The sequence below is a fragment of the Sapajus apella genome, unplaced genomic scaffold (assembly GCF_009761245.1).
Source record: "Sapajus apella isolate SASKATOON/1434 unplaced genomic scaffold, GSC_monkey_1.0 scaffold109, whole genome shotgun sequence".
NCBI classification, from domain to species: Eukaryota; Metazoa; Chordata; class Mammalia; order Primates; family Cebidae; genus Sapajus; species Sapajus apella.
In genome coordinates this window covers 3,846,337-3,872,894 of record NW_022437049.1, presented here as the reverse complement: position 1 = coordinate 3,872,894, position 26,558 = coordinate 3,846,337, and the positions used below count along the sequence as shown (strand labels likewise).

Below are 26,558 nucleotides of genomic sequence, written 5' to 3'. Positions count from 1 at the left end.
GGTCCAGAATTCCCCAATATTTTATTAGAGTCAATATCTTATCCTTTTACCCCTTTTAAGGTTTTTGAAAAAATTTCACCCTGTTAAGAGTTGCTTGCCTAGGTCATTCAAACATTATCAGAGCTTTTTAAAAGTTGCTTTATAAACAGACTTTCAGCCAATACTCCTGTTTTTAGGCTCATTTCTACCTCAAATGCCAGGTCATTTTATTTTATTTTCTTTGAGACAGGCTCACTTTGTTGCCCAGGCTGGAGTGCAGTGGTATGATGATGGCTCACTGCAGCCTGGACCTCCTGGGCTCAAGCAATCCTTCCACCTCAGCCTCCTGGCTAGCTGGGACTACAGGCATGCACCACCACACCTGGCTAATATTTTTCATTTGTGGAAGAGACAAAGAAGTCTTACTATGTTGCCCAGGCTGGTCTCAAGCTCCTAGCCTGAGGCAATCCTCCTGCCTTGGCCTCCCAAAATGCTGGAATTACACAGGCATGAGCCACCATGCCTGGTCAGGTTATTTTTAATTCTATATTTATGTATTCATAACTGTTACTAAAGTTAGGACTTCGAAGTGTTACATAAAAATAATCAACTGCTAAATTCCTTAAATATGACATAAAAAATGGTTTTGCTGAACTCAGAACAACCATTCAACCCAGTAATCCTATTATTGGGTATATACTCAAAGGAATATAAATTGTTCTACCATAAAGACACATGCATGTGTATGTTCACTGCAGCACTATTCACAACAGCAAAGATATGGAATTAACCTAAACTCATCAATGGTAGACTGGATAAAGAAAATGTGGTACACATATACCATGTGTATGAATAAAATACAATACTATGCAGCAATAAAAATGAATGAGATCATGTCCTTTGCGGTAACATGGATGGAGCTGGTGGCTATTATCCTAAGCGAACTACCACAGGAACAGAAAACCAAATACCACATGTTCTTACTTGTAAGTGGAGCTAAGTGATAAGAACTCATGGACACAAAGAAGGGAACAACAGACACTGGGGGCTATTTAAGCATGGAGGGTGAGAGGAGGATAAGTATAAAAAAAGTTGCCATGCTTATTACCCCGGTGACAAAATATACATGAAATCCCCTGCGACACACAATTTATCTATATAACAAACCTTCATATGTACCCCTGAAACTAAAAAAAGGTTCAAAAAAATAGCTTTGTTAAAATCAGCAGAAAAGTATTTCCTTCCCTGTTCTCATGCCTTTTAGGCCACAGAAATATGACTGAATAGAAAACATTGATTTTTGAACACTATCACGTTCTAGAAAGAGATTACAGATGATGGAACAGTTTCTATTATAGAAGTTAAGTCTCAAGAGACATACAGGAAAACATGACGGGGGAAAAAAGAGAAAAAAATTAATAATAGAAAAGCACCAAGATATTCACAGACTAAATACCCTCTTTACTTTGACAACAGTTATACACGCTCGCCTGATGCCAGCCTATGTAAACTGTAAGTCTACTTGTCATATCTTAATTAGAGCCTGCTGTCAGCTAGTCAGGGAAAGGACTATCAGAAGAAAAAAGACACAAGTGCAAAAGAAAATCATATCAAATCACTCAACACACTCTTTGCTTAAAAGAAAGAGACATCTGAGGATCACCAGAAATTTATGGAAAATACAGCACAAAGGAAGAAATATTGAAAGGAATCCTGATAATTCTCCAGAAAAACCTGAAAGAGGCCGAGCATGGTGGCTCATGCCTGTAATACCAGCACATTGGGAGGCCGAGGCGGGCGGATCACAAGGTCAGGAGTTCAAGACCAGCCTGACCAACATGGTGAAACCCCATCTCTACTAAAAATACAAAAATTAGCTGGGCGTGGTGGCAGGCGCCTGTAACCACAGCTACTCAGGAGGCTGGGGCAGGAGAATTCTTGAACCCGGGAGGCGCAGGTTGCAGTGAGCAAAGATTGTGCCATTGTATGCCAGCCTGGGTGACAAGAACAAGACTACATCTCAAAAAACAAAACAAAACACAAAATCTGAAAGAATACTGCAACCATTTTTATTTTAAAAAGTAGCTATTTAGAAGAGCAATTCTAGAATTAAAGAAAGGTATTAGAATAAAATATAAGTTGTTGAACTGAGTTAATGATAAATGATATTAAGTAATTATTGTTAACTTCCTTCAGTGTGATACCAGGATTGTGGTTGTATTTAAAAAGTAAGAACACCTGGCCAGGTGTGATGGCTCATGCCTGTAATACCAGCACATTGGGAGGCCGAGGCGGGCGGATCACAAGGTCAGGAGTTCAAGACCAGCCTGGTCAACATGGTGAAACCCCATTTCTACTAAAAATACAAAAATTAGCCTGGCGTGGTGGTGTACACCTGTAGCCCAGCTACTCAGGAGGCTGAGTCAGGGGAACTGCTTGAACCTGGGAAGTGGAGGTTGCAGTGAGCTGAAATTGTGTCACTGCATTCCAGCCTGGATGACAGAGCAAGACTCCGTCTAAAAAAAAAAAAAAAAAAGGAACACCAAATTGTCTAGAGAAATATACTGAAGTAGTTATGAATGAAATTACACGATATCTCTGACTTGCTTTAAAAAAACTCATTGAAGGTAGGGTGGGTGGGAAGTAGTATAGACTAAATAAGACTGGCTACATGTTGATAACTACTGAAAGGTGGGAGACTGGAACATAAGACTTCAATTATTGCCTCTACCCTACATGTTGGAAATTTCCAGTAATAAAAAGAAAAAAAAAAAAAAAAAAAAGACTTGAAACATCTAAAACATTCCAGTGACCTTTTAGAAATCTAAAGAGAAAATTTTAAAGATTCTGAGAGAGGAAAAAAATAGTATGTGTAAAGGAATGAGAATCTCACTGGCCACTAAAAGGAAATGAAAGAATGTCTTCAAAGGTCTGAGGAAAATGACTGACTCCACAGATCTCTGCCTAGCCAAACTATTAAGTGAGAGGACAAAATAAAAGCATATTTTATATATCTAAAGACATAGCTAATATAGACATATTTTCAGATGGGTAAAATCAAGTTTTATCCATAGTTTAGAAAAAAACTTAGTCAAAGATGTATTCTAGAAACATGAGACAGAGCTAAGAATAGAACAGTAGCACACATGGGTAGTAAAGAGAACAACATGGGATACAATAAATAGTTTTCTGCCAAGTAAGAAGAAATGAAGAAAGCTGGCGAGAAATTACAGGAGGATTCATTACACTTGATACTTGAGTGTCAAAAATTTAGTGATATAGAACTGAATATTCTACTTATTAAATCACACTCCTGTTGAGATGGTGAACAGTATTTATATAATCATGATTTTGAATATTCAGAATTAGCCTGTAGACAAAGCACAACAGACAACAGAACGAAATGCAAATGTCCAAAAACCCTGTACAAAGGAGAAATATTAACAACCCAAACTGAGAGACGGAATAAGAAGAGAGAAGAAGCAAAACATCAGATGTTTTTCATATTTCATTGTGGCAAGCTAATGAAAACTTTTAACTTGCTAAGAAAAGCTCTTTAAGTATATTATATAAAGATTACAGGTAACTACTTAGGAAACCTAATTAAAAGTAGTAAGACAAATTAAGCAGTAGAGAGAGGAAGCAAGGTATTAGAAGGTATGTGTGCACTATTACTTATATTTCATAGTGTGACATTCATACATACAGATGAGTTGCAAGAATCAATAAAAGGAGATAAATTTATCAGTCATGATGAAAACCACCAGAAAAACTCCCAGCACATTACTGACAGTGGTTCTGAGAAGTATGATAGGGAGGTACACAAAGGGGAGACAGAGAGGGTTACATAATTTTGTGCCATTCTGTTCCTTTGCATTTTTACAAACCATGCAATACATTATTTCTATAATAAAAACAAATTTAATTAGCAATATGAATAAATTTTCAGAGAAAATGAAGCATGTTGAATTTGATGAATTCCTTGAGTTTTCTTGTACATTTATAACAAAATTCTGTAAATACTGTTGCTCATTTCAATCTTTCATTCTAAAGCATTCCATTAAGTATTTTTACATAATTAACTATTGCTCTATATCATAAATAATGGTGATTTACCTGGAAAAATGTATACATTGTTTCCTTGACCTGGTGTAAAGACTCGTCCATCTGTGAGTTTCACTGGCCCAAATGGACTGCCACTGGCAAACAAACACCTGCCCTGTTAATAAAGTGAAATAACTTCAATTTTGTTATTTTCTGTGGATGAGAAAACTGAGATGAATTCATACAAAATCAAGTCCTGGAGTAAAGCAGACCAATATATTACTTAGAAACAAGGCATAATAAACTATACAACAATCTTTTCATTATAATCCTTTTGTTAAGATGAGGTTTGTTTTATGCGTAGTATACATTCAATAAATAATAAAGTTAAAAATCATTTATTGCTAAAAACTTAAAAAACAGACACTTATTTTTGAGAAATTTAAGGCCAGGCACAGTGGCTCGCGTCAGCAGTCCTAGCAACTTGGGAGGCGAAGGTGGGCAGATCACTGGAGGCCAGGAGTTTGAGACCACCCTGACCAACATGGTGAAATCTCATCTCTGCTAAAAATACAAAAAATTAGCTGGGTGTGTTGGCCCATGCATGTAATCTCACCTACTCAGGAGCCTGAGGCAGGAGAATCACTTGAACCCGGGAGGCAGAGGTCGCAGTGAGCCAGTATCACGTCACTGCTCTCCAGCCTGGGCAACAGATCGAGACTCCGTCTCAAAAAAAAAAAAAAAAAAAAAAAAAAGAAATTTAAAATGTAGATGGCCAATAAATATGATCCCAAATTATAAAGACCAATATAAACACCTGTGAATGAAGGGGAGGTACCAAAACATGGCTGCCATTTACTATACATCTACTGAAACTAATTACCAAGTGCTTTATATGTGTTAACTCAGTTAATTTTGCCCTCATGAAAACTTGATCATCATCTCCATTTCACTAATTAAAAAAAAGAATCAGAAAACTAAGGCTTTAATATTTTCAAATACTTCGTGAAAAGTCACACGTCAGCCGGGCGAGGTGGCTCACGCCTGTAATCCTAGCACTTTGGGAGGCTGAGGTGGGTGGATCACCTGAGGTCAGAAGTTCAAGACCAGCCTGGCCATCATGGTGAAACCCCATCTTTATTAAAAAATAATAATAATAATAAAATAATAATAATAATAAAAAGAAAAGTCACTTTTGTCAAAACTGTAGCAGTTAAATCTTAATCTAGATTTTTTGTAACCCAACAGCCACGGTTTTTCAGTGATGCTGTAATACCCAGCAGTAGGCAGTTTGTAACACAGACATGTGGTATGACCGCAGTATCACTCCAGGAAAAAAAAATGGCCTGATGCCTTGTTAAAGAAGAATATTTTTTCCAAATTTGTCCTATCTATCCAATTTTGATACAATGCTCTATAATGGCATATAAAAGTGTTACTGGTATATTCAGGATTTCTAAGAGAATTAATTGCTCATGTAACTGAAAAGTACCAGAAAGTTATTATTTATAAAACAAAATCCTTTATATATCACTTTCCCCCACATATTTCCCCCTATCTACCACTCTCCCTCAAATGATAAAAAAGAAGAAAGCAACAGTACTCAGGATAACTTATCTTGGAATATTCAAGGAACAACTAAAATAAGTCATGTTTAAACAGCCGCTTAGGTTAGATTAAAAGATAATTTACAGAAAACGGAACTATCTCCACACAGTAGGATGGACAAACTGCCATGATACCTGAACATTCGACAAAGTTATTGTAAATGTTCAGACACTGCTTTGTCTTCTTTTCCGCAAATCGAATAGTGTATATCATACCAAGGGTGATTATAGTATTGTAGACCCTTGGCTTTAGTGGATTTAGCATTCAAGAATTTGACTCCAGGAAGTCTGAAGGTCAACAATGCAGAGTAGGCATTACTTTTATAAGATATAATTTCCATTTCAAAATAATACAAAGGTTTAAGAGTAAAAGCAAGTTAACTATGGTAATAGGGAACAGCTGATTATCTTAGACCTGCAATTCCATATTATATCATTTTCTACCTATTCTACGGATAGCTATTACAATTCTCTATTTGTTCTAAACGTTACTTATGACTAAAAATTTTGTTTATTTGATGATTAAGGTTATTTCATGGTTCATGTCATACATGTTATCACAAGTACATTATTTTTCTGGCACCATTAATTTTAATAGTCTTATAAGGTAGATCATACAATATAGCACTTTATGGAAAAATGTTCTCATGATATCAGTGAGTTTGGAAACTTAGAAAGATCTTGGGAATTTCTTCAATACTGACAAAATTCTACAGCAGTTCACATTCTCCAGGTCATCACCCCTGCTTCCCCTGCCCATTTTACTCAATAATTAATCCATGGCTTAAACATGGCTAAGTTTTAATGATAATAGTATATTCTTATTCTGAAGTCCAAGTTGGCCCATGTAAGCAGCCGGCAATTCAACTCTGAAGATTTTTTTAAAGTATTTTTCTCACTGAGCAGCAAAGGGTGTTGGAGTAGCATCTCCATGGTGAAACAAAAGGGGACTAAAAATTTACCAGGTGATGACTACTCAAAATTCTATGCCATTATTTTATGTAACACTAAGAATTTATGTAAAAGTAAACTATGACACAATACTCTTTTTTTTTTTTTTTTTTTTTTTAAAGACAGGGTCTCACTCTGTTGCCCAGGCTGGAGTACAGTAGCACGATCACAGCTCACTGCAGCCCCCACCTCCCGGGCTCAAGCAATCCTCCTATCTCAGCCTCCAAAGTAGCTGAGACCACAGGTGTGCACCATCATGCCCGGCTAATTTGTAAATTTTTTATACAGACAGGGTTTCACTATGTTACCCTGGCTGGTCTCAAACTCATGGGCTCACGCAATCCTTGATCTTAAGAATGATGAAATACAGTATATCAAACTAGTATCCTTGGGGAAATTTTATTTATTCCAATAATGTATATTTATTACAATTAATATTTACTCAATAAAATTCTTAAACGAGCAGTTTTCTGGTGACATACTACTGCTTAAAATATTTAAATTTTTTATATTTCAGAAATGCCAACAATCCATGATGCGTCAAATATATTTACCAAATATATTTAATAGTCATTGTAGAAGACTAAGATTCAATTTGGAGAGAAATAACCATTACTTTTAAGTAGTAAAGCCTGGTGAAGAGGACAGGCAATCAAGCTAAAAGTAATAAAATAAAAATATAAAATGTTATACTAAAGAGATTTTTAAATATCTATAGGCTGATATTGTGATGGATTTGGAAGAAGAGATTTCAATAATTATTGTATCAACTGGAAACCAACAGTCATGAGAATTTATAATTTATTTTGACTAACAGAGTAGCCATACGGAAGCAAAAGGAATTTTGAGAGAACATATGTGTCAAATTTTTTTTTTTGAGACTGTCTCACTCCGTCACCTAGGCTAGAATGCAGTGGCACGATCTTATCTCACATAGCCTCTGCTTCCCAGGTTCAAGCTATTCTCTTGCCTCAGCCTCCTGAGTAGCTGGGACTACAGGCATATGCCACCACGCCTGGCTAATTTTTTTGTATTTTTAGTAGAGACAGGGTTTCACCATGTTGGCCAGGCTGATCTTGAACTCCTGGCCTCAAGTGATCTGTCCGCCTGAGCCTCCCAAAGTGCTGGGATTACATGCGTGAACCACTGTGGCTGGTCTACATAGTGTTTAACAATGGGGGGAAAAAAGAATGCTAAATATATCAAGAGTATGAAAATTAAGTTCAGGAAGTTCTGAGAGTTCTGCTTTGGCAGTGATTTTCTGGGTTGTTTCATACCAAATTTTCCCCTGGTTACAATTTTGAAAACCAGATAAAACATATTTTAAATAATTTTTTTTAAGGAAGTAGAGAGCTAACAAGATAGTGAGAGTCTGGTATTGGGGAAGAAAGGTTTCCAAGATCCAAAAGAAGAGGGAAGCAAGATATATGAGCCTAGCATTTGAAGCTCTTCCCCTCAAGATGACTGCTGCTTTCCAAATTAAAAGCTGTGGCTGAGACCCTGAACAGCAAAGCTATTAAAAGTCAGAGAGGAACTTTTAACAGCTGAGAGAGAGGAAATGGAAATTCAGGGACCATTAAGGATGAGAGGTGCTGATAAATACTTCAAGACTTTTGATTCATACCCAAAGGGGTGGATATCAGCAGAAAGGGCAAACTGGAAATACCCCAGGCCTCATGTGGACCACACCCTGACTGGATTATGGCGACCTACTCAAAAAAGTAAAGTCCCTTTTCCAAAGATGACTTTATCCACAGCCTTAAATTATTGCTATAAATTTTGTTTTGTTTTGTTTTTGAGCCCACAACTTTTTTTTTTTTTTTTGCTCGTCACCCAGGCTGGAGCTGGAGTGCAGTGGCGTGATCTAGGCTCACGGCAACCTCCGCCTCTCAGGTTCAGGAGATTCTCTGGCCTCAGCCTCCCAAGTAGCTGGGATTACAGGTGTGCGCCACCATGCCCAGCTAATTTTTTTGTATTTTTAGTAGAGACGGGGTTTCACCATGTTGGCTAGGATGGTCTCGATCTCTCGACCTCGTGATCCACCCACCTCAGCCTCCCAAAGTGCTAGGATTACAGGTATGAGCCACTGCACCCGGCCTATTGCTGTAATTCTTTATATCCATCACTCAGTTAAAAAAAACAAAAATAGCCGGGCGCGGTGGCTCAAGCCTGTAATCCCAGCACTTGGGGAGGCCGAGGCAGGTGGATCACAAGGTCAAGAGATCGAGACCATCCTGGTCAACATGGTGAAACCCCCTCTATACTAAAAATACAAAAAATCAGCTGGGCATGGTGGTGCATGCCTGTAATCCCAGCTACTCAGGAGGCTGAGGCAGGAGAATTGCCTGAACCCAGGAGGCGGAGGTTGCGGTGAGCCGAGATCGCGCCATTGCACTCCAGCCTGGGTAACAAGAGCGAAACTCCGTCTCAAAAAAAAAACAAAAAACAAACAAAAAAATAAATAAAGTACAAATTAGGCTTACAAAAAAACCTGATTACCAAGACAGAACAAAAGATAGATAATAAAAATGAACTCATAGAGACTGAGACATTTATTACCATCAGAAAATTTTAATTGTAATTCATATATTTATGAAATTAGGTGGGGTACAGTGGCTCATGTCTGTAATCCCAGCATTTAGGAGGCTGAGGTAGGCGGATCACTTGAGGTCAGCAGTTTGAGACCAGCCTGGCCGACAAAGCAAGACCTTGTCTCTACAAAAATAAAAATTAAAAAATTAGCTGGGTGTGGTGGTGTCTGCCTGTAGTCTCAGCTACTCAGGAGACTGAGGCAAGAGGATTACTTGAGTCAGGAGTTGCAGTCTGCAATGAGCTATGATTGTGCCACTACACTCCAGCCTAGGTGACCAAGGGAGACCCAATCTCAAAATAAAATAAAACAAAATGACAAGATATAATTATTGTTAAAATTATGATGTATAATGGTAGTGTGGTTATATTTTTAAAAGAATACTTAGCTTTTGAGAGATATACTATAATATTTATTTTTCTATTACAAAAACTTTTTTTTGAAGAAGTGAAGATCAAAAATCTATCATAGATTTATTACTTATTCTCAAGGATGTAATCTAGCAATTACAGCTACTAGACATCATAATAAACAAGCCTTTAAAAATCACTTCCTAGAGCCACTTTGATCACTTATGAGACAGTAGGGAAAAAAAACAATGTCGAGTGATATATAGGCAGATATTTATAATTGGGCTATACTCCTGTGGTAGTGTCACAGATCTAAAAGCACTGAATCTTAAACAGCTTCGATATAAATAAAAATTTGTTCTCCACAGCTGTCAGATAACTCAAAAAGATAGCTCTAGAAAAGACAAACACTGATGGTAAAGACACATTTGAAAACAGTAAAAAGAAATGTTTCATGAAATGTGAGTACAAGAAAGCAGTATTTAGAAATTGTTTCTATAGTACATGATTTTAAGTCTGTTACTAAATTAATAAATTATTACACAAAGCAAACAAATTCTACAAATGAAAAATATTCAATAACTAAAATTAAGAACAACACATTAGCACAGCTGAACAGAGAATCTGCAAACTGGAAGATAGGGCCAAAGAAAATCATCAGATCTAAACAGAGAGCAAGAAGGATAGTATATACAGAAAATAGTGTAAAAGATATTATGATGAAATGTGGTGAAAAAGTCTGACCATATAGAGTCCCATAAGACAGGAGAGAGAGAATGTGGCCAAAGTAGAGATACTGGCTGATTATTTTTTCAAAATACAAAAGTCAAAAACCAAAAACAGACATCAAGCCACAGATTCAGGAGCAGTATAATAGCCATGTGAAATAAATACAAAGAAAACCATGTATAGGTCTGCCACAGTCAAACTGCTAAAAACCTAAGACAATGATATATCATCAAAAAGAAAACAAAAGTCAGAAAACAATAAAATGATACCTTTAAAATGCTTCAGTATTTACCAACTTTTACTTCTATGTAGAGTGAAAATATCCTTCAATATGAAGGCAAAATAAATTATCAAGAGAATTCATTAGACCTACACTTAGAAATTATTCTGGTAGAAGGAAAATGATCCTATGTAGTAGCACAGACATGCAGGAAGGAATAGTGATAAATAAATTAAAATATAGATAAATTTGAAAATTTTTTGTGAAATATAATAATAATGTATTTTGGGTTTAAAATACATAGAAAATTAAAATTCACAACAATAGTGCAAATATTGTGAGGGCATTACAACAGAGTTATAAAGTAATTGTTTACCATAATTGATATAAACAATAATTTATATCAGACTTTGATGACCCACAGAAGCATACTGTAATCTCTAGGGAAACCACTAGAACAACTGTGTAAGAATGTATAACTAATAAGCTAGTGAAAGGAAAATAATACACATATTAATTCATGTGACTATTATTAATACCTCTGTAAGTGTATATGCTTCTTCAGCCGTGCACTCTGCCTGTGCTGTAGGATTACTTAATGCAAATATTACAGGCCTTTCATTGATAGAGGCCATGGCTCTGATTACATCAGAAGTGAAAAGACGGCCAGCACCTGCAACTCCTGTAACAAGGGAGAAAAGCAGCCACTTCATTATAGGTATAAAAGCAACGCTTATCAAGAGCATTTCTACAATAGGGCTACAATAACAAAAACACAGTAATAGCTCATTATAAAGATAGCACTATTTCAGCAATGCAAAATCTATGAGAACACAATCTCAAATCTGAAAAGAAAAAACAGTAAGATGCTGAAAGTTCTCACTTAAATATTTATTGTTTACTACACACACAATGAATTATGGGAAATTTTATTATTTTAACTTTTTGTTTTTTGAGAGTCTCGCTCTGTTGCAGTGGCACAATCTTAGCTCACTGCAACCTCCCCGCTCCTGGGTTCAAGTGATTCTCGTGCCTCACCTTCCCAGGTAGCTGGGGTTAAAGGTGTGTGCTACCACACCTGGCTAATTTTTGCATTTTTAGTAGAGACGGGCTTTCGCCATGCTGGCTAGGCTACTCTCAAACTCCTGACCTCAGGTGATCTGACAGCCTTGGCCTCCCAAAGTGCAAGAATTATAGGCATGAGCCACCACACCCAGCCAGTTTTTAAAAAGAGTATAAGACTATCTTCATCATTCTAATTAGGAAGATAAAGCTTGCTACCACATGGATGAACACTGACATTATGCTAAATAAAATAAGCCAGTCACAAAGAGAAAAATACCATGTCATTCCACTTAGGTAGTTAAATTCATAGAGACAAAAAGTAGAATGGTGATTGTTAGGGGTGGAGAGGGTGGGGAAAATGGGGAGTTATTGTTTATTTTTTATTTATTTTTTGAGACGGAGTATCACTGTCGCTGAAGCTGGAATGCAGTGGTGTGATCTTCGCTCACTGCAACCTCTGCCTCCTAGGGTCAAGTAATTCTCCTGCCTCAGCCTTCCGAGTAACTGGGACTATAGGTGCATGCCACCACATCTGGTTAATTTTTGTATTTTTAGTAGAGACAGGGTTTCACCATGTTGGCCAGGTTGCTCTCGAACTCCTGACCTCAAATGATCTGCTGCCCATCTCAGCCTCCTAAAGTGTTGGGATTAGGTGTGCCCAGTTGGGAGTTATTAGTGGTTACAGAGTTTCAGTTTTGCAAGATGAAAAGAGTTGTGAAGACTGGTTGCACAATGTGAATGTACTTAATGCTACTGAAGTACACACTTAAAAATGCTTAACACGGCAAATTTTATGTTATATATGCATTTTTACCACAATTAAAAAAATTTTCAAAACCCTTGTGTGTCAAATGCTAAACTGTTAAACTCTGTGGAACTCATTATAAAAATAGAAATTTGGAAGGGATAAAAGGTCACCTTCACTAAAGCAATCCACTTTCCTGATACAGTTCAGTTTAACAAGCTTTTATTAAACTCCTACAATGTTCCAGACACTGTATTAAACCATTAGGATATAAAAATGAACATAATGCAGGCAGCTTATGGTTGAGAGAAAAACAACGAATAAAAAGATAATCAGAAAACCTGTAATAGGGCTGGGTGCAGTAGCTCACACCTGTAATCCCAGCACTTTGGGAGGCTGAGGCAGGTGGATCACCTGAGGTCAGGAGTTTCAGACCAGCCTGGTCAACATGGTGAAACCCCATTTCTACTAAAATTACAAAAATTATTTGAGCATGGTGGCAGGCACCTGTAATCCCAGCTATTTGGGAGGCTAAAGCAGGAGAATCACTTGAACCTGGGAGGTGGAGGTTGCAGTGAGTTAATATCGTGCCACTGCACTCCAGCCTAAGCAATAGAAACTCTGTCTCAAAAAAAAAAAAACAAAAAAAAACACAGCTAAATAGAAAATTAAATAGCTCCTCTTTTAAACACTTTTATATTTTCTGCTGAGAACATAATGCCATAATGGCATGGTCTGATGTCAGTTATGCAATGCCTGAATTAAACACTGAAGTTTTCAGCTTTGTTGCCCACAAAAATTTTGAGTCGGCATAGAATTCTCCTGGTAAAACCTGCAAATGGCTTTGGTCTTTTTCATGTTTTGAGTCCAACAGTCATAACAACTCTAAAAGCAAAGTATGATTGACTGCATAGTGTTTAGGACTTAAAAGTATAAGCGACATCTGGTAACTGAATTTCATGCATGGTAACCAAAAAGTTATCACAGAAAACACAGTATATGCTGAAATTTAGGTAAAACTGTCAATTCATTTTTAGTCATCATACATGGTAATTATGACTGGCAACATACAGTTAAGGAGTAAAATTATTTATCAGAATAACTTTACCTACCGATTATAGTTGAAGGCTTCAGTATATTAACTGCATCTTCAAAAGTCTCAGGTATGCTGTCTGGGCCTGGGTGAGTAAATGGCTCCTGATAAGTATCTATTTTTGCTTTCCGTCCCTAAATTTTGAGATAAAATACAGTATTTTTTTAGTCAATGCATATTAAGGATGAAATAAAAAGACATCATTATGAGTTACACATTGTTTCTACAATAGAAATGTATTCTCATTTTCATTTACTTTCTTCTTCAACCCATATGTTCCAATTCTGTCTTCATCATGTCCATATACACAAAATATGAAACAAAAATCAAATCTCCCATTATTCCCAGAAACTTTGTAGTCTCTCTCAAAAATGCATTTACTCTATGAGGTCTTCCTAAGTCCAATATGGCACAAAAGCCTACAATCCTTTATCTGGGCTAGATGAGTTTGGAATTAAGAATTTTTCATATTTAATTTAATTTGATTGATTGATTTTGAGATGGGGTATCACTCTGTCACCCAGACTTGAGTGCAGTGGCAGCCTCTACCTCCCCAGGCTCAGATGATCCTCCGACATCAGCCTCCAGAATAGCTGGAACTATAGTCATATAACCACCAAGCCTGGCTAATTTTTTTTTGTAGAAATAGGGTTTTGCCATGTTTCCCAGGCTGGTCTCAAATTCCTAGGCTCAATCAATCTGTTCACCTTGGCTTCCCAAAGTGCTCGGATTATAGGCAGGAGCCACCACTCCCGGCCGAGAATTTTTCATGTTTTAGAATACAATATGGCACTGGGCGCAGTGGCTCACACCTGTAATCCCAGCACTTTGGGAGGCCGAGGTGGGTGGATGACAAGGTCAAGAGTTTGAGGCCAGTCTGGCCAACATAGTGAAACCCTGTCTCTACTAAAAATACAAAAAATTAGCTTGGCGTGGTGGCATGTGCCTGTAATCCCAGCAACTCGGGAGGCTGAGGCAGGAGAATTACTTGAACCCAAGAAGCAGAGGGTACAGTGAGCGAGATCACACCACTGCACTCCAGCTCGGGCAACAGTGCAAGACTTCGTCCTAAAAAAAAGAAAAGAAAAAGAAATGCAATATGGTATATATCAAATATTACATATTCTCCCTCCCAACAGATATACTCCACAACTGAACAAACTTATGAATAGTCACACCAAGTACAAAAGATTAAGACTACAAAGAGCTTCTTACTAGTTTGAGTCAGGTTTTGCTACTAGATAAGTTCAGGGCAATCAGATTTGTCACCAAAATAAATTTCGGAAAAAATTTTGGAATTTCAAAGCCTTTAGAATTTCAGAATTGCAGACAGACACCATGGACTTATACTATCAAGAATTTAGAAACAAGAGGAACCGGGAATTCTGATTAAAGATGGCTGAATGAAGAAACGTGCTTTCCTTTCCAAATCCCAGGTCAAAAACCATAAAAGTTAAATTCTTAGTAGTGCCACAAAGCCAGAAGAGGTACAACTGACAAACTAGAGCAATGAAGAATTTCTCAAAGATTTAAGGCAGACAAAAGCATACTGAATGCAAAAACCAACTGAGAAGATTATATTCTTATTTCGGTAAAAAAGACGACTTCTGAAAAAGTGATTTCCACCAGACCGCCAAGATAACTCCAGATAAGAATCTGCAGGGGCTAGAAAAGCAGCACACTACCATCAGTCAGGTAACAAAACCAGACTGAGCAAACAGTGACATAAGAAGTCACTGCTTTCAAAGTCTCAAAATTAAGGGCAGTGTTTAGGGTCATCAGGAGACACTGGAAGCCTAACGCCCATAGGTCAAGCTACCTGCACACTGGAAAAGAAATACATAATCTGATGATGAATATGGAGACAGACAGGTTCTCACTTTGTGCTAAGTAGACACATTGCAGCTACCAATACAGTTAGACCTGACCTACCAATATGCTAAAGAATTACAACATATTTGATGAACACCAACATCACAAAAAGAAGTACCAAACTAACTATGTACTAGTCAAAACATACATACCCCAATAGCCTTCTAAATATGTGATGTTTTATCCTTGTGTCTTACATACTAGTAAATATGGTAGTTACAGCCTCTTAGCGAGGCAGCACAGTTTAATGATTCAGAGCACAGGCTTCAGTCAGGACACTTGGTTTTGAATCCTATCTCTGTCACTAATAAGCTGATGACTTTAGAAAACTCCCTTGACCTCCTCATTTGTAAAACTTCACAGGATTTTTGAGATGATTAAAGGAGACAATACATGTAAAGTCTTATAACAATGTCTGGTATATAACTACTATTATATTTTAAATTACGTGTAGTTTAAGCACTCAAGATTTTTCATTCACATACTTTTTATTTTTTGTACTAATAGAATACTGGTTCTAATTAAGAAGAAAAGATTTTAGATGTAGCGCAAAGTACATTTAGATAGCTTGCTCCACAGACATAAATGCTAAGCAACAGCTATACCATTATATTTTAATGTGTACATACAAAAATACAACAGCATTGTGTACTAGATTGGTTTAACTATGAAACAGTTTACTTATATTTCAATGTGTTACACAGTAGAAGATATATGACATTCTTAAACTAGTAAAAATGGGTAATCAGTGCTAACAAAGGTAGTCAGGCCCACAGGTACTAGGTTAATCTGGGGGATAAGCTCTTTATTATCCATAAATTGGTTTCAGGAGCACTTGCTTTTTTCCTGGGGAAAGAGTCCATAGCTGTTGATTAGATTGCTTCAGAGGATTACAATCTCCAAACAGTCAAGAATTTCTGCTCATGGCCAGTCATGGTGGCTCACGCCTGTAATCCCAACACTTTGGGAGACCAAGGCAGCCTCCTGGATCACCTGAGGTCAGGAGTTCGAGACTAGCCTGACCCATATGGTGAAATCCCAGCTCTACTAAAAATACAAAAATTAGCTGGGCATGATGACATGCCCAGATACTTGGGAGGCTGAGACAGGAAAATTGCTTCAACCCAGGAGGTGGAGGTTACAGTAAGCTGAGATCATACCACTGCACTCTAGCCTGGGCAACAGAGTGAGACTCTGTCTCCAAAAAAAAAGAATAACTTCTGTTCAATGGCTATTATTAAAAAGTCCGCCAGGTGTGTAATGTAATCACACCTGCAATTCCAGCATTTTGGGAGGCCAAGGCAGGCAGATCACAAGGTCAGGCAATCGAGATCATCCTGGTAAATGTGATAAGACCCCGTCTCTAATAAAAATACAAAAATTAGCTGGGCGTGGTGGCATGTGCCTGTAATCCCAGCTACTTGGGAGGCCGAGGCAGGAAAATCATTTGAACCAGGGAGTTAGGGGTTGCAGTGAGCTGAGATGGTGCCACTGCACTCCAGCCTGGTGACAGAATGAGACTCCATCTCAAAAAAAAAAAAAAAGAAAAGAGAATGCTTATACACTGTTGCAGGCAATGCAAATCAGTTGAGATCCTGTGGAAATCAGTTTGGAGATTTCTCAAAGACCTAAAAATAGAACTATCATTTAACCCAGCAATCCCATTACTGGGTATATACCCAAAGGAAAATACATCATTCTACCAAAAAGACACCTGCACTCATATGTTTATCACAGCATTATTCACAATCGTCAAGACATGGAGTCAACTCAAGTGCCCATCAAGTTGGATTGGATAAAAAAAAATGTAGTACTGGCGAAACCCCATCTCCACTAAAAGTACAAAAATTAGCCAGGCGTGGTGGCAGACGCCTGTAATCCCAGCTACTCAGGAAGCTGAGGCAGGTGAATAGCCTGAACCTGGGAGGCGGAGGTTGCAGTGAGCCGAGATCGTGCCACTGCAGCCCAGCCTGGGTGACAAGAGGGAGACTCCATCTTTAAAAAAGAAAAAGAAAATGTAGTACATAGACACCATGGAATACTACACAGTCATAAAAGAGACTGAAATAATGTTCTTTGTAGCAACATGGATGCAGCTGGAGGCATTATCCTAGGTGAATTAATGCAGAAACAGAAAACCAAATACTGAATGTTCTCACTTCTAAGTGAGAGCCAAATGTTGGGCATACATGAACATAAAGATGGGAACAAGAGATACTGGAGACTCCTAAAGAGGGGAGGAAAGGAGGAGTATAGAGATGTAAAACTACTTATTGGGTACTATGTTCACTACTTGAGCGAAAGGATCATCAGAAGTCCAAACCTCAGCATCACACAATATACCTATGTAACAAACCTGCACATGTACCCCTTAGATCTAAAATTTTTAAAAAGGCTAGTTGTGGTGGCTCACGCCTGTAATCCCAGCACTCTGGGAGGCTGAGGCGGGCAGATAACCTTAAGTCAGGAGTTCAAGACCAGCCTGGCCATCATGGAAAAACCCTGTCTCTACTAAAAATACAAAAATCAGCCAGATGTGGTAGCAGGTGCCTGAGCTTCAGGAGGCTCAGGCAGAACTGCTTGAACCTAGAAGGCAGAGGTTGCAATGAGGTGAGATTGCACCACTGCACTCCAGCCTAGGTGACAGAGAGAGAGAGAGGCTTCAACACAAAAAATAAACAAATAAATAAATTAATAAAATTTAAAAAAAGAATTATTGCTCATGTATCAAAAGTACTGCTAATACTGTAATTTAATCAGGAAGTTCTGCTGAAAAGAGAGTGGAAGGTCCCGATTGGTATAATTTGAATACTCCAATGAGAAACAAGATTTTAAGGAATAACATTTTAAAAATTCAACTAAAAATATAACGCACTCTTTTGCTTCTCCAAATTTTAAATACTTTACCTTAACTAATAAACCATACTTGTCAAACATCCAGATTTTCTTTTGTGCCTCTTCTTCTGACAGGCCATTTTCTACCATAGACATAACTATAAGATTTGCAATTCCAAGAGCAGCCTGTCCAACAAAACATAAATTTTAATATATACTATAGTATGATGAAATGCTTAAGTTACTTTATATATGAAGATTATATGCTGTAAGAAATATGTGGTTTATTTTCCCTTACAAATCAAACAAAAATTCTTCATGATACTCTCTCTAAACATATTTTAAATTACCTATTTTATAGTAACAGTCTTGATTTCATGTCCTCTACCTCAACAAAATTACAAGCTCATTACGATCTTTTATATAAACATCAACATTCTGCCCATTTTCCAAATTTAGAAAAGAGGGTGGACTTTAAGTTTTAAAAAGACTACAAAACTTACCTCTCCTGCTCCAAGGAATAAGATTTTATGTTCGGAGATTGGTTTACTAATAACTTTTTGTGCTGCAAGAAGGCCTGCAAGAGCTACTGCAGCTGTCCCTGTAAGAAAAACAAAGATTTTTACAAATAAAAAATGGGCACATTAAAAATGTTTAAAAAGTAAGAATCAAAACCCTAAAGTTTTTTTTTTTTTTTTTTTTTGCTTTACCTTGAATATCATCATTGAAAGTACAATATTTTTCTCGGTATTTTCTCAAGAACCTGAATGCATTATGATTTCCAAAGTCTTCAAACTGAATGAGTGTGTTCCGGCCGTATCTAAAAACAGCAAAACCCATAATAGTTGTGTTGAAAATAACACTATTAAACAACTTTCCATCTAATATTCCCTATGGTAGCATTCAAAAATAATGTATGTTAGTTCAATTAAAGCCATCTGAAAATTTTGAGAGCCAGTGAAAAACTAGATTCAAAATGTAGAAATTATTCAATTAAAAATGTATGAGGTTTTTAAAAAGAACATGTCACAATAATGGACCCATGGGATATGAATCTGTGTAAACTATTTTCAAGTATCTAGGAGGACACTTTCTTTGACTCTGATCCTCAAAAAATATATATTTGATATGAAATTCTCATTACATTTTCAGTTAAACAGCAACACAAGAAAGTATATATTACATAAATAATTGAAAAGTAATTCCTATTTGAGTTCACTGACATTCAGAAAAAGATGTCAATGATCTAGGTGAGTTACATTTAGGGAAGGCTTGAAAAGGGGGTGGGCCCTAAAAGAACAAAAAGTAAAGCAGTAGGAAGAAAAGCAGGCTGTATTTGGGTGACCCTGACTTTTCAATAATCTGGCTATATATTTCATGGTTTACATTAAGAGATAAGGGAGGAGTTGGTTAACGCAAGTTAGGACCAAATAAGGGAGAATCTCAAATGCTAAATTAGAGAACAGGGACTTTCTTCTGCATCCCACGTAGAACCACTGAAGGCTGCAGAGAAAGGAAAAAATTCACACATGACGCCCTTTAGGAAGGATAAACCTGCCAGTGATACATAGCACATATTGGTGTGGGGAGAGACGCAAATGGCAGAAGCAACTAGGCGGCTACTGTAACATGAAGACAAGAGATCTGAAGCAGAAGATTCAGGAAGCAAAAGGAGTAACTATGAACTATAAGAAAGAATGAATAGAAATTGAAGAGGATCAACTGGAAAATGAGGAAGAAGCTGTTACAATGTCAAGGTACTTGGAATAACTAAGAAGGCACTATTTGGTTGTCCAAAGTAGGAAAGTGAGAGGAAGAAGAAGAGATGGCAATTTCTGAGAAGATGTTCCACTTTAGATTTGTTGACTTTGACCCTGAAAAGGAATTAATTTTCTTTTTTTTTTTTTTTGAGACGGAGTTTCGCTCTTGTTACCCAGGCTGGAGTGCAATGGCGCGATCTCGGCTCACCGCAACCTCCGCTTCCTGGGCTCAGGCAATTCTCCTGCCTCAACCTCCTGAGTAGCTGGGATTACAGGCACGCACCACCATGCCCAGCTAATTTTTTTTTGTATTTTTAGTAGAGACGGGGTTTCACCATGTTGACCAGGATGGTCTCGATCTCTTGACCTCGTGATCCACCCGCCTCGGCCTCCCAAAGTGCTGGGATTACAGGCTTGAGCCACCGCGCCCGGCCTTAGGAATTAATTTTCAAATATCTTCTACATGCCAGCAATTTTAAAGGTAGGCCAAGATTAGATCATCAAAGTAAAGGGTTTGATTTTATCCTATGGCAATAGGAAACCAATGAGAGATTTCAAGCCAAAGAATGACATAATCACAATGATTAATCTGGTGTTAAGGTGGAGATAAACTGGAGAGGAGAGGACTGGAGGAAGAATTAGAAAACTCTAGGAGAGATAAGGAGAGAGCAAGATCATGGCTTTCTCCGTACCTCTGGAAAACAAGAGACATTTAAGTGGTAGTACCCACTGAATTTAAGAAATATCTGACCGCATGGGAGACTGATGGAGAAGGCAGAAGGGTCAAAGATAACACCAAGATCAAAGTTTTGGCAATAGGGTGAATGTTACTGCCAATAATAGAAGCTTCAAATACAGAAGATAGGTTGTTTGGAAAGGAAAGGAGTTCAGTGTGGGATATGAATATGCACTCACAACAGAATATCCAGATGGAAGATTCTGGTTATTAGAAATGCAGGCCTCAGAACAGCAGTGGGACTGGAGATGGGTTTTTATGGGTTTAGGGGTAACATACATAAAGGTCACAGTTCATGGGTCAAAGAGAAGAGGACTATGTAGTCATCCACATTTAATAAGACACAGCAAGAACCAGTAAAGATGACAAAAAAAGAGAGAGAGAGAGAAAGATGGGAGAAAGACCAAGTTAGGAGGAAGCTATTTAGCAGTCAAGAGAAGACAGTTTCAAAGACGTAGGAGTGGGAAAACCTGAGTCCATGTTGCAAAGAGGTAGAGAGGTGGGAGGACCAAATGGTCAGAGAACTTAAAATACAAAAGCTGCACAAGAGCTTCAGTGGAATGTGGGTGTGGGTCTCAAGGTCAAGTCTGAAAAAGGTACCCCGCAGTAAGACTTTGATAGAAGCAGTGAGGGCAGACTTCCCTCAAAATATCAGGTAACTCAAGAAAGCAAGGCAGACCATGGGAACCATCTCATATCAGCACATCTAATCAGGCAGAAACAGCCAGGCTGGACAAAGTTCTCAAAAATGAATGGCTTCCTGCTTATCTTCACAAGAGATAAAGGAAAACAAAACAAAACTTTTGGTTCTTACCCTGCCGCCCTCCCCTCCATTAAAGGTGCTTTCATATATTCAAACTTTTTAAAAATACCTGTCAGTAATAGCTTTCATAAACTCATCAATCAGGTCATCATACTGTTGTGTGCGATCTCTTTTCTGGTACAAGCCCATGTAAAATGGGTCTTTTAAGAGTGCCTATAAAATAAACCAAATGTAAAAATAAAATAATTTTTATGACATAATCACTTTTAATAAAAACTGCAAAACAAAAAATTACTAATACAATTTTTTAAATTTATTGCCTATTTTTTTTCTTTTGAGACAGGGTCTTGCTCTTGTCACCCAGGCTGGAGTGCAATGGTGCAATCTCGGCTGACTGTAACCTCCATCTTCTGGGTTCAAGCAATTCTCTTGCCTCAGCCTCCCAAGTAGCTGGGATTACAGGTACGCACCACTACACCCGGCTAACTTTTTTGTATTTTTGGTAGAGATGGGGTTTCACCACGTTGGCCAGGCTGATCTCGAACTCCTGACGTCAGGTGATCCACCTGCCTCAGCCTCCCAAAATGCTGGGATTACAGGTATGAGCCACCATGCCCGGCCCAAGAAACTTTTAATAGACTTAATTTACTATTATTTATATAAATATTAAAAGTGGAATTTAAGAAAAAGACTAACATCTAATGATAAAATTTTCCCTTCTTAAATTATCATCTTCAAAAGAGGAATAGAATAGAATCTTTTAAAAATACAGGAGGAAGATAAAGGGGGAAAATGATATTACTCACGATGTTATCCGTTCCCACATCAATACACACTGGCAGGCATCTATCAGGCCGTATTCCTGCACAAGCTGTATACAAGCAAAGTTTTCCTACTGGAATTCCCATTCCATAGACTCCCAGATCTCCAAGACCCAGAATTCTCTCTCCATCAGTCACTACAACAGCCTTAATCACAAAAAAAATACAAATTAAAAGTTGTCAAAAATGGGGCAATAAAGAAAAGTATTCTGTAAAAGATTGAATCACTTCATATGTTTTCACTCTTGCTTTTAAAAATAAAATTGTTTCTTGGCTAATTTCCAATGTAAACTAACCAAACATACTTAAAATTCTAGGATTTCTGACTATTATGGGACATTAACTAGATTGGATTTCCTCTGACTTTGGTTTAGAAACAGAATTCTTCTGACTAGAGGACCAACTTAAATATCATGAGAAAGATTAAATATGGCAGAGATGAACAAGATTCTGATTGACAGATTACCGTAAGAGAAAATTAAGAGCTTAGAAATAAACAGCATGATACTCCAACACAATAACTGATGCCAAACAAGAAAAACCTTAGCAACTGTGAAAAAAAGATCTAGAACAAAAAAACCCTACTTATAAAGTCTTAAGATGATACTGTGAGTTTAATTATTTGCCCAAATTTTTGCTAGATTATTCAAACCAATGATCATTCAGCAATATTTTGGTAAAGAGTATAAAGGCAGGTAAGATTATTGCCTATAATAAAATTTACAGAAGCCTACCCAAAGATCTTTAAATAAGTTATTACATTTTATTTTATGAAAGATAACCAAATAAGCCAGGGCTTATATTTGCCATATTTAACATTTTTATATTTGCTAGGGTTCTAAATCTTAGATTTAAAAGAAAAAAAGGCATAACCAAACTTCTCTCTAACATCATCCATAAACAAAAGTTTTTACGGCATTTTAATGTATTTTCTTTTATTAGAATAATATTAGTGAAAAGAAGAGGAGACTGAGAAGGCCGGAGACACCAGTGGTTCCGATACCGAGAGGGCTCAGCTTGTATTCTAGCTCTAATTCCTTTCTCAGAGTCAAACTCTATACCAGTAGCCCATTTTATAAGTACTACTATTATCATCTCCGCAGCTACAGAGCACTAAATCTGCATGTATTTAAGTGCAAAATAAATTAGGGCAACAATTAAAAACTGTTCTTGGAGATTTAGAGGTAATTTACAAGAAAAGAGAAAACATTGTGAAAAGAAGGGTTGTGCTATTAGTACCTTAACATGATTTTCTGGCCAGTTATCCACAATTGATCTAACATGACCTCTGTCTGAGATCGAAATAAATAATCCCCTGCAACAGAACAAAAACACCTTTGCATTTCACAACAGCTTTATTTCTAAGTTTTTTTCATAATTGAAATATTTTGATATTTTAATAAAATATCAAGACATGGTATAATTTCCAAGCAGATTTAGCTAAGGCACACTAGTTTATTTTCAAACATTTTCAAGTACTTCAAACTGTAATTACACTGGTCATAGCAACCGCAACAAAGATTATTGTTAAATGATACAATCACTTTACCCGAAAAGAAATGTATACACACCTCATGTTCAAATAAACTCAATACACCACCAGGAAAAAAAAACAATCTAAAGCAAGCCACCAATGCAGGAGAGCATAACAAGGCCAACTAAACTATGATTAAAACTTACTGAAACTGAAAATTTGAAATTTGAAGGAGCAGGAAGGGAGAGAAGAAAATCACAGTAAATTCACACAAAAGACGAAACACCTGAAGTATCATGAAAAGTTACTTTTACTTATTTAACATTTTTTTCATTGACAAAAATTGGATATACAGTTGGCCCTTGAACAATGTGGGTATTAGAAAATCAAAAGTCAAAAATTTACAAATGATATTCCAAAAACTTAACTACTAATGGCCTACTACTGACTAGAAGCCTTACCAGTAACATACAGGTTGACCAACACTTTTTTTTTTTCAGATGGGGTTTCGTTCTTTCACCAAGGCTGAAGTGAAGTGGCACAATCTTGGCTCACTGCAACCTCCACCCCGCCGGGGTTCAAGGGATTCTCCTGCCCCACTCTCCCAAGTAGCCAGGATTTTAGGTGCCTGCCACCACGTCCAGCTAGTTTTTGTATTTTCAGTAGAGACAGGGTTTCTCCATGTTGGCCAAGCTGGTCTTAAACTCCTGACCTCAGGTGATACACCCACCACAGCCTCCCAAAGTGCTAGTATTACAAGCGTGATCCACCGCACCCGGCTAACTAACACTACTTTGTATGTTGTATGACATACGAATTATATATTGTATTCTTACAATAAAGTAATATAGAGAAAACAAAATGTTATTAAGAAAATCATGAAGGGGAGCAGGAGGAGGGGTTGGTCTTGCTGCCTCAGGGGTGGCAGAAGCACAAGAAAATCCCAGTATAAATGGACCTTCGCACCTGTGTTGTTCAAGGGTCAATTGTATTTATCACATACAACCTGTTATGAAATATGCATAAATTGTGGAATGACTAACAAAAAGTCATTTTAAACACAGTATGTCATTGCCTAATTCACATAATCCAGATTTCAAAAGAGAAAGGAAAGGAAGGAAGGAAAAAAAAGAAAAAAGAAACACAGGTTCTAGAAGAACACAGGTCAGGCAGACATGAGGGCCAATGGATCCTCATTGCTGTCAAACTGATCTTACGTTTAACTTTCTCACTGATACCTAAAATTGGACACTACTATTACAGTTCAAATCAGTTTAGTTCAGCCATTTCTCAAACATGGCTATATAATGGAATCATCTGATAAACTAGAATGCCAGGGTCCCACCTCCAAAGATTCTGATTTAATTGGCTTGAAGTTTATATCAAACAACCAACGAAGATTTAATAACTATCTACAAAAACAAAATGAACAAAAAAGCCCATAGCACAATACATTGCATAAATAATATACAGTATATGCCCTCACACAAAAAGCCATGCTCTTCATGTTGTCTGTTGGTTCTCAACTCTGGGTATACATCAGAATCACACCAGGCTCTTTTGTGAAACTCCTAAGCCTAAACTAACGGAATCTGGATCTCTGGGGGTGGGGCTCAGGCATCAGTATTTCTAAGTTTCTCTCTATCTTTCAATCAACCTAATGAGAAAGTATTAAATAGCTGAACAAAATGTTTATGTCATAGAAACATTTTAGATACAGTAATTGTTGGCACCATACAGGTTAGAACAGTGTTTCTCGGTTTTCCAGGGAATACAGACAACACATTCACTGAGGGTGCTCACTAAAATCCAGACCTTTAGACCTTTTTTCTTTTTCATAAGAAATCTTGGGGATGGGGAGGACAGGTAAATTGGCAGAAATTAACATTTTGAGTAAGTCCCACAGGTATTTCTTACACACATTAAAGTTTGAAATCCACTAGACTAGATGACAGGAGATTGAATATAAATGCCATCATACATTGTTTGAATTTCTACATGTGGAACAATATGTTAATTGGGTATGGGGAAAATATTATAAGGATTGAGAAAAGTAATAATAGATTAGAGGAACAAGACAAGAAAACTCAGATTAAGTAAAAATGGCATCTATATATATAATATTTATAATTTTCCGAAGAACTGTCACATTGGTTTTTCCAATAGCTCTTTGATAGGTCCTGCTTTTCCCATTTTACACGAGGAAGCACATTTACAGGGATCATGTGACTCATTCGAGGACTTGAGTCAGTCCTTGCCATTCCAGTACTCTTCCCATTTATAATGTTTGTAGGTGCTACAACTATTTGAAATAAAAATTCATGAAAGTTCATTAAAAAAAAGTAGAACAGGCCAAACGAAGTGGCCTGTAAATCCTAGCAACTTCGGGGGCTGAGGCAGGCCGATCACTTGAGGTCAAAAGTCCAAGAGCAGCCCAGCCAACACGACAAAATCCCATCTCTACTAAAAATACAAAAATTAGAAGGCGTGGTGGCATGCACCTTAATTCCAGCTACTAGGGAGGCTAAGGCATGACAATTACTTGAACCTGGGAGGTAGAGGTTACAGTGAGCTGACATCACACCTCTGTACTCCACTCCAGCCTCCATGACAGAGTGAGACTCTGTCTCAAAAACAAAAAAACAAACAAACAGAAATTAAAACTGATTAAAAAATGAGAAAGAACCAATCTCTTAATTTGGCTTTATTGACAAAAATTTTAATAATAATTCTGGGGGCCGGGCGCAGTGGCTCAAGCCTGTAATCCCAGCACTTTGGGAGGCCGAGGCGGGTGGATCACGAGGTCAAGAGATCGAGACCATCCTGGTCAACATTGTGAAACCCCGTCTCTACTAAAAATACAAAAAATCAGCTGGGCATGGTGGCGCATGCCTGTAATCCCAGCTACTCAGGAGGCTGAGGCA

General features: G+C 37.4%; 1 protein-coding gene across 1 annotated transcript in view; it reads right to left on the bottom strand.

The window, feature by feature from the left end:
• Positions 1-26,558, bottom strand: part of ME2 (malic enzyme 2) — a 65,552-nt gene that overhangs the window by 10,927 nt on the left and 28,067 nt on the right. Inside the window, exons 5-13 of the mRNA XM_032259499.1 lie at positions 23,400-23,475; positions 22,146-22,307; positions 21,449-21,552; positions 18,791-18,900; positions 18,584-18,681; positions 18,153-18,266; positions 13,393-13,507; positions 11,010-11,152; positions 4,096-4,198 (exon numbers count right to left, since the gene is read on the bottom strand). Coding sequence (XP_032115390.1) covers positions 4,096-4,198; positions 11,010-11,152; positions 13,393-13,507; positions 18,153-18,266; positions 18,584-18,681; positions 18,791-18,900; positions 21,449-21,552; positions 22,146-22,307; positions 23,400-23,475 — 1,025 coding nt within the window. The remainder of the gene's footprint in view (positions 1-4,095; positions 4,199-11,009; positions 11,153-13,392; positions 13,508-18,152; positions 18,267-18,583; positions 18,682-18,790; positions 18,901-21,448; positions 21,553-22,145; positions 22,308-23,399; positions 23,476-26,558) is intronic.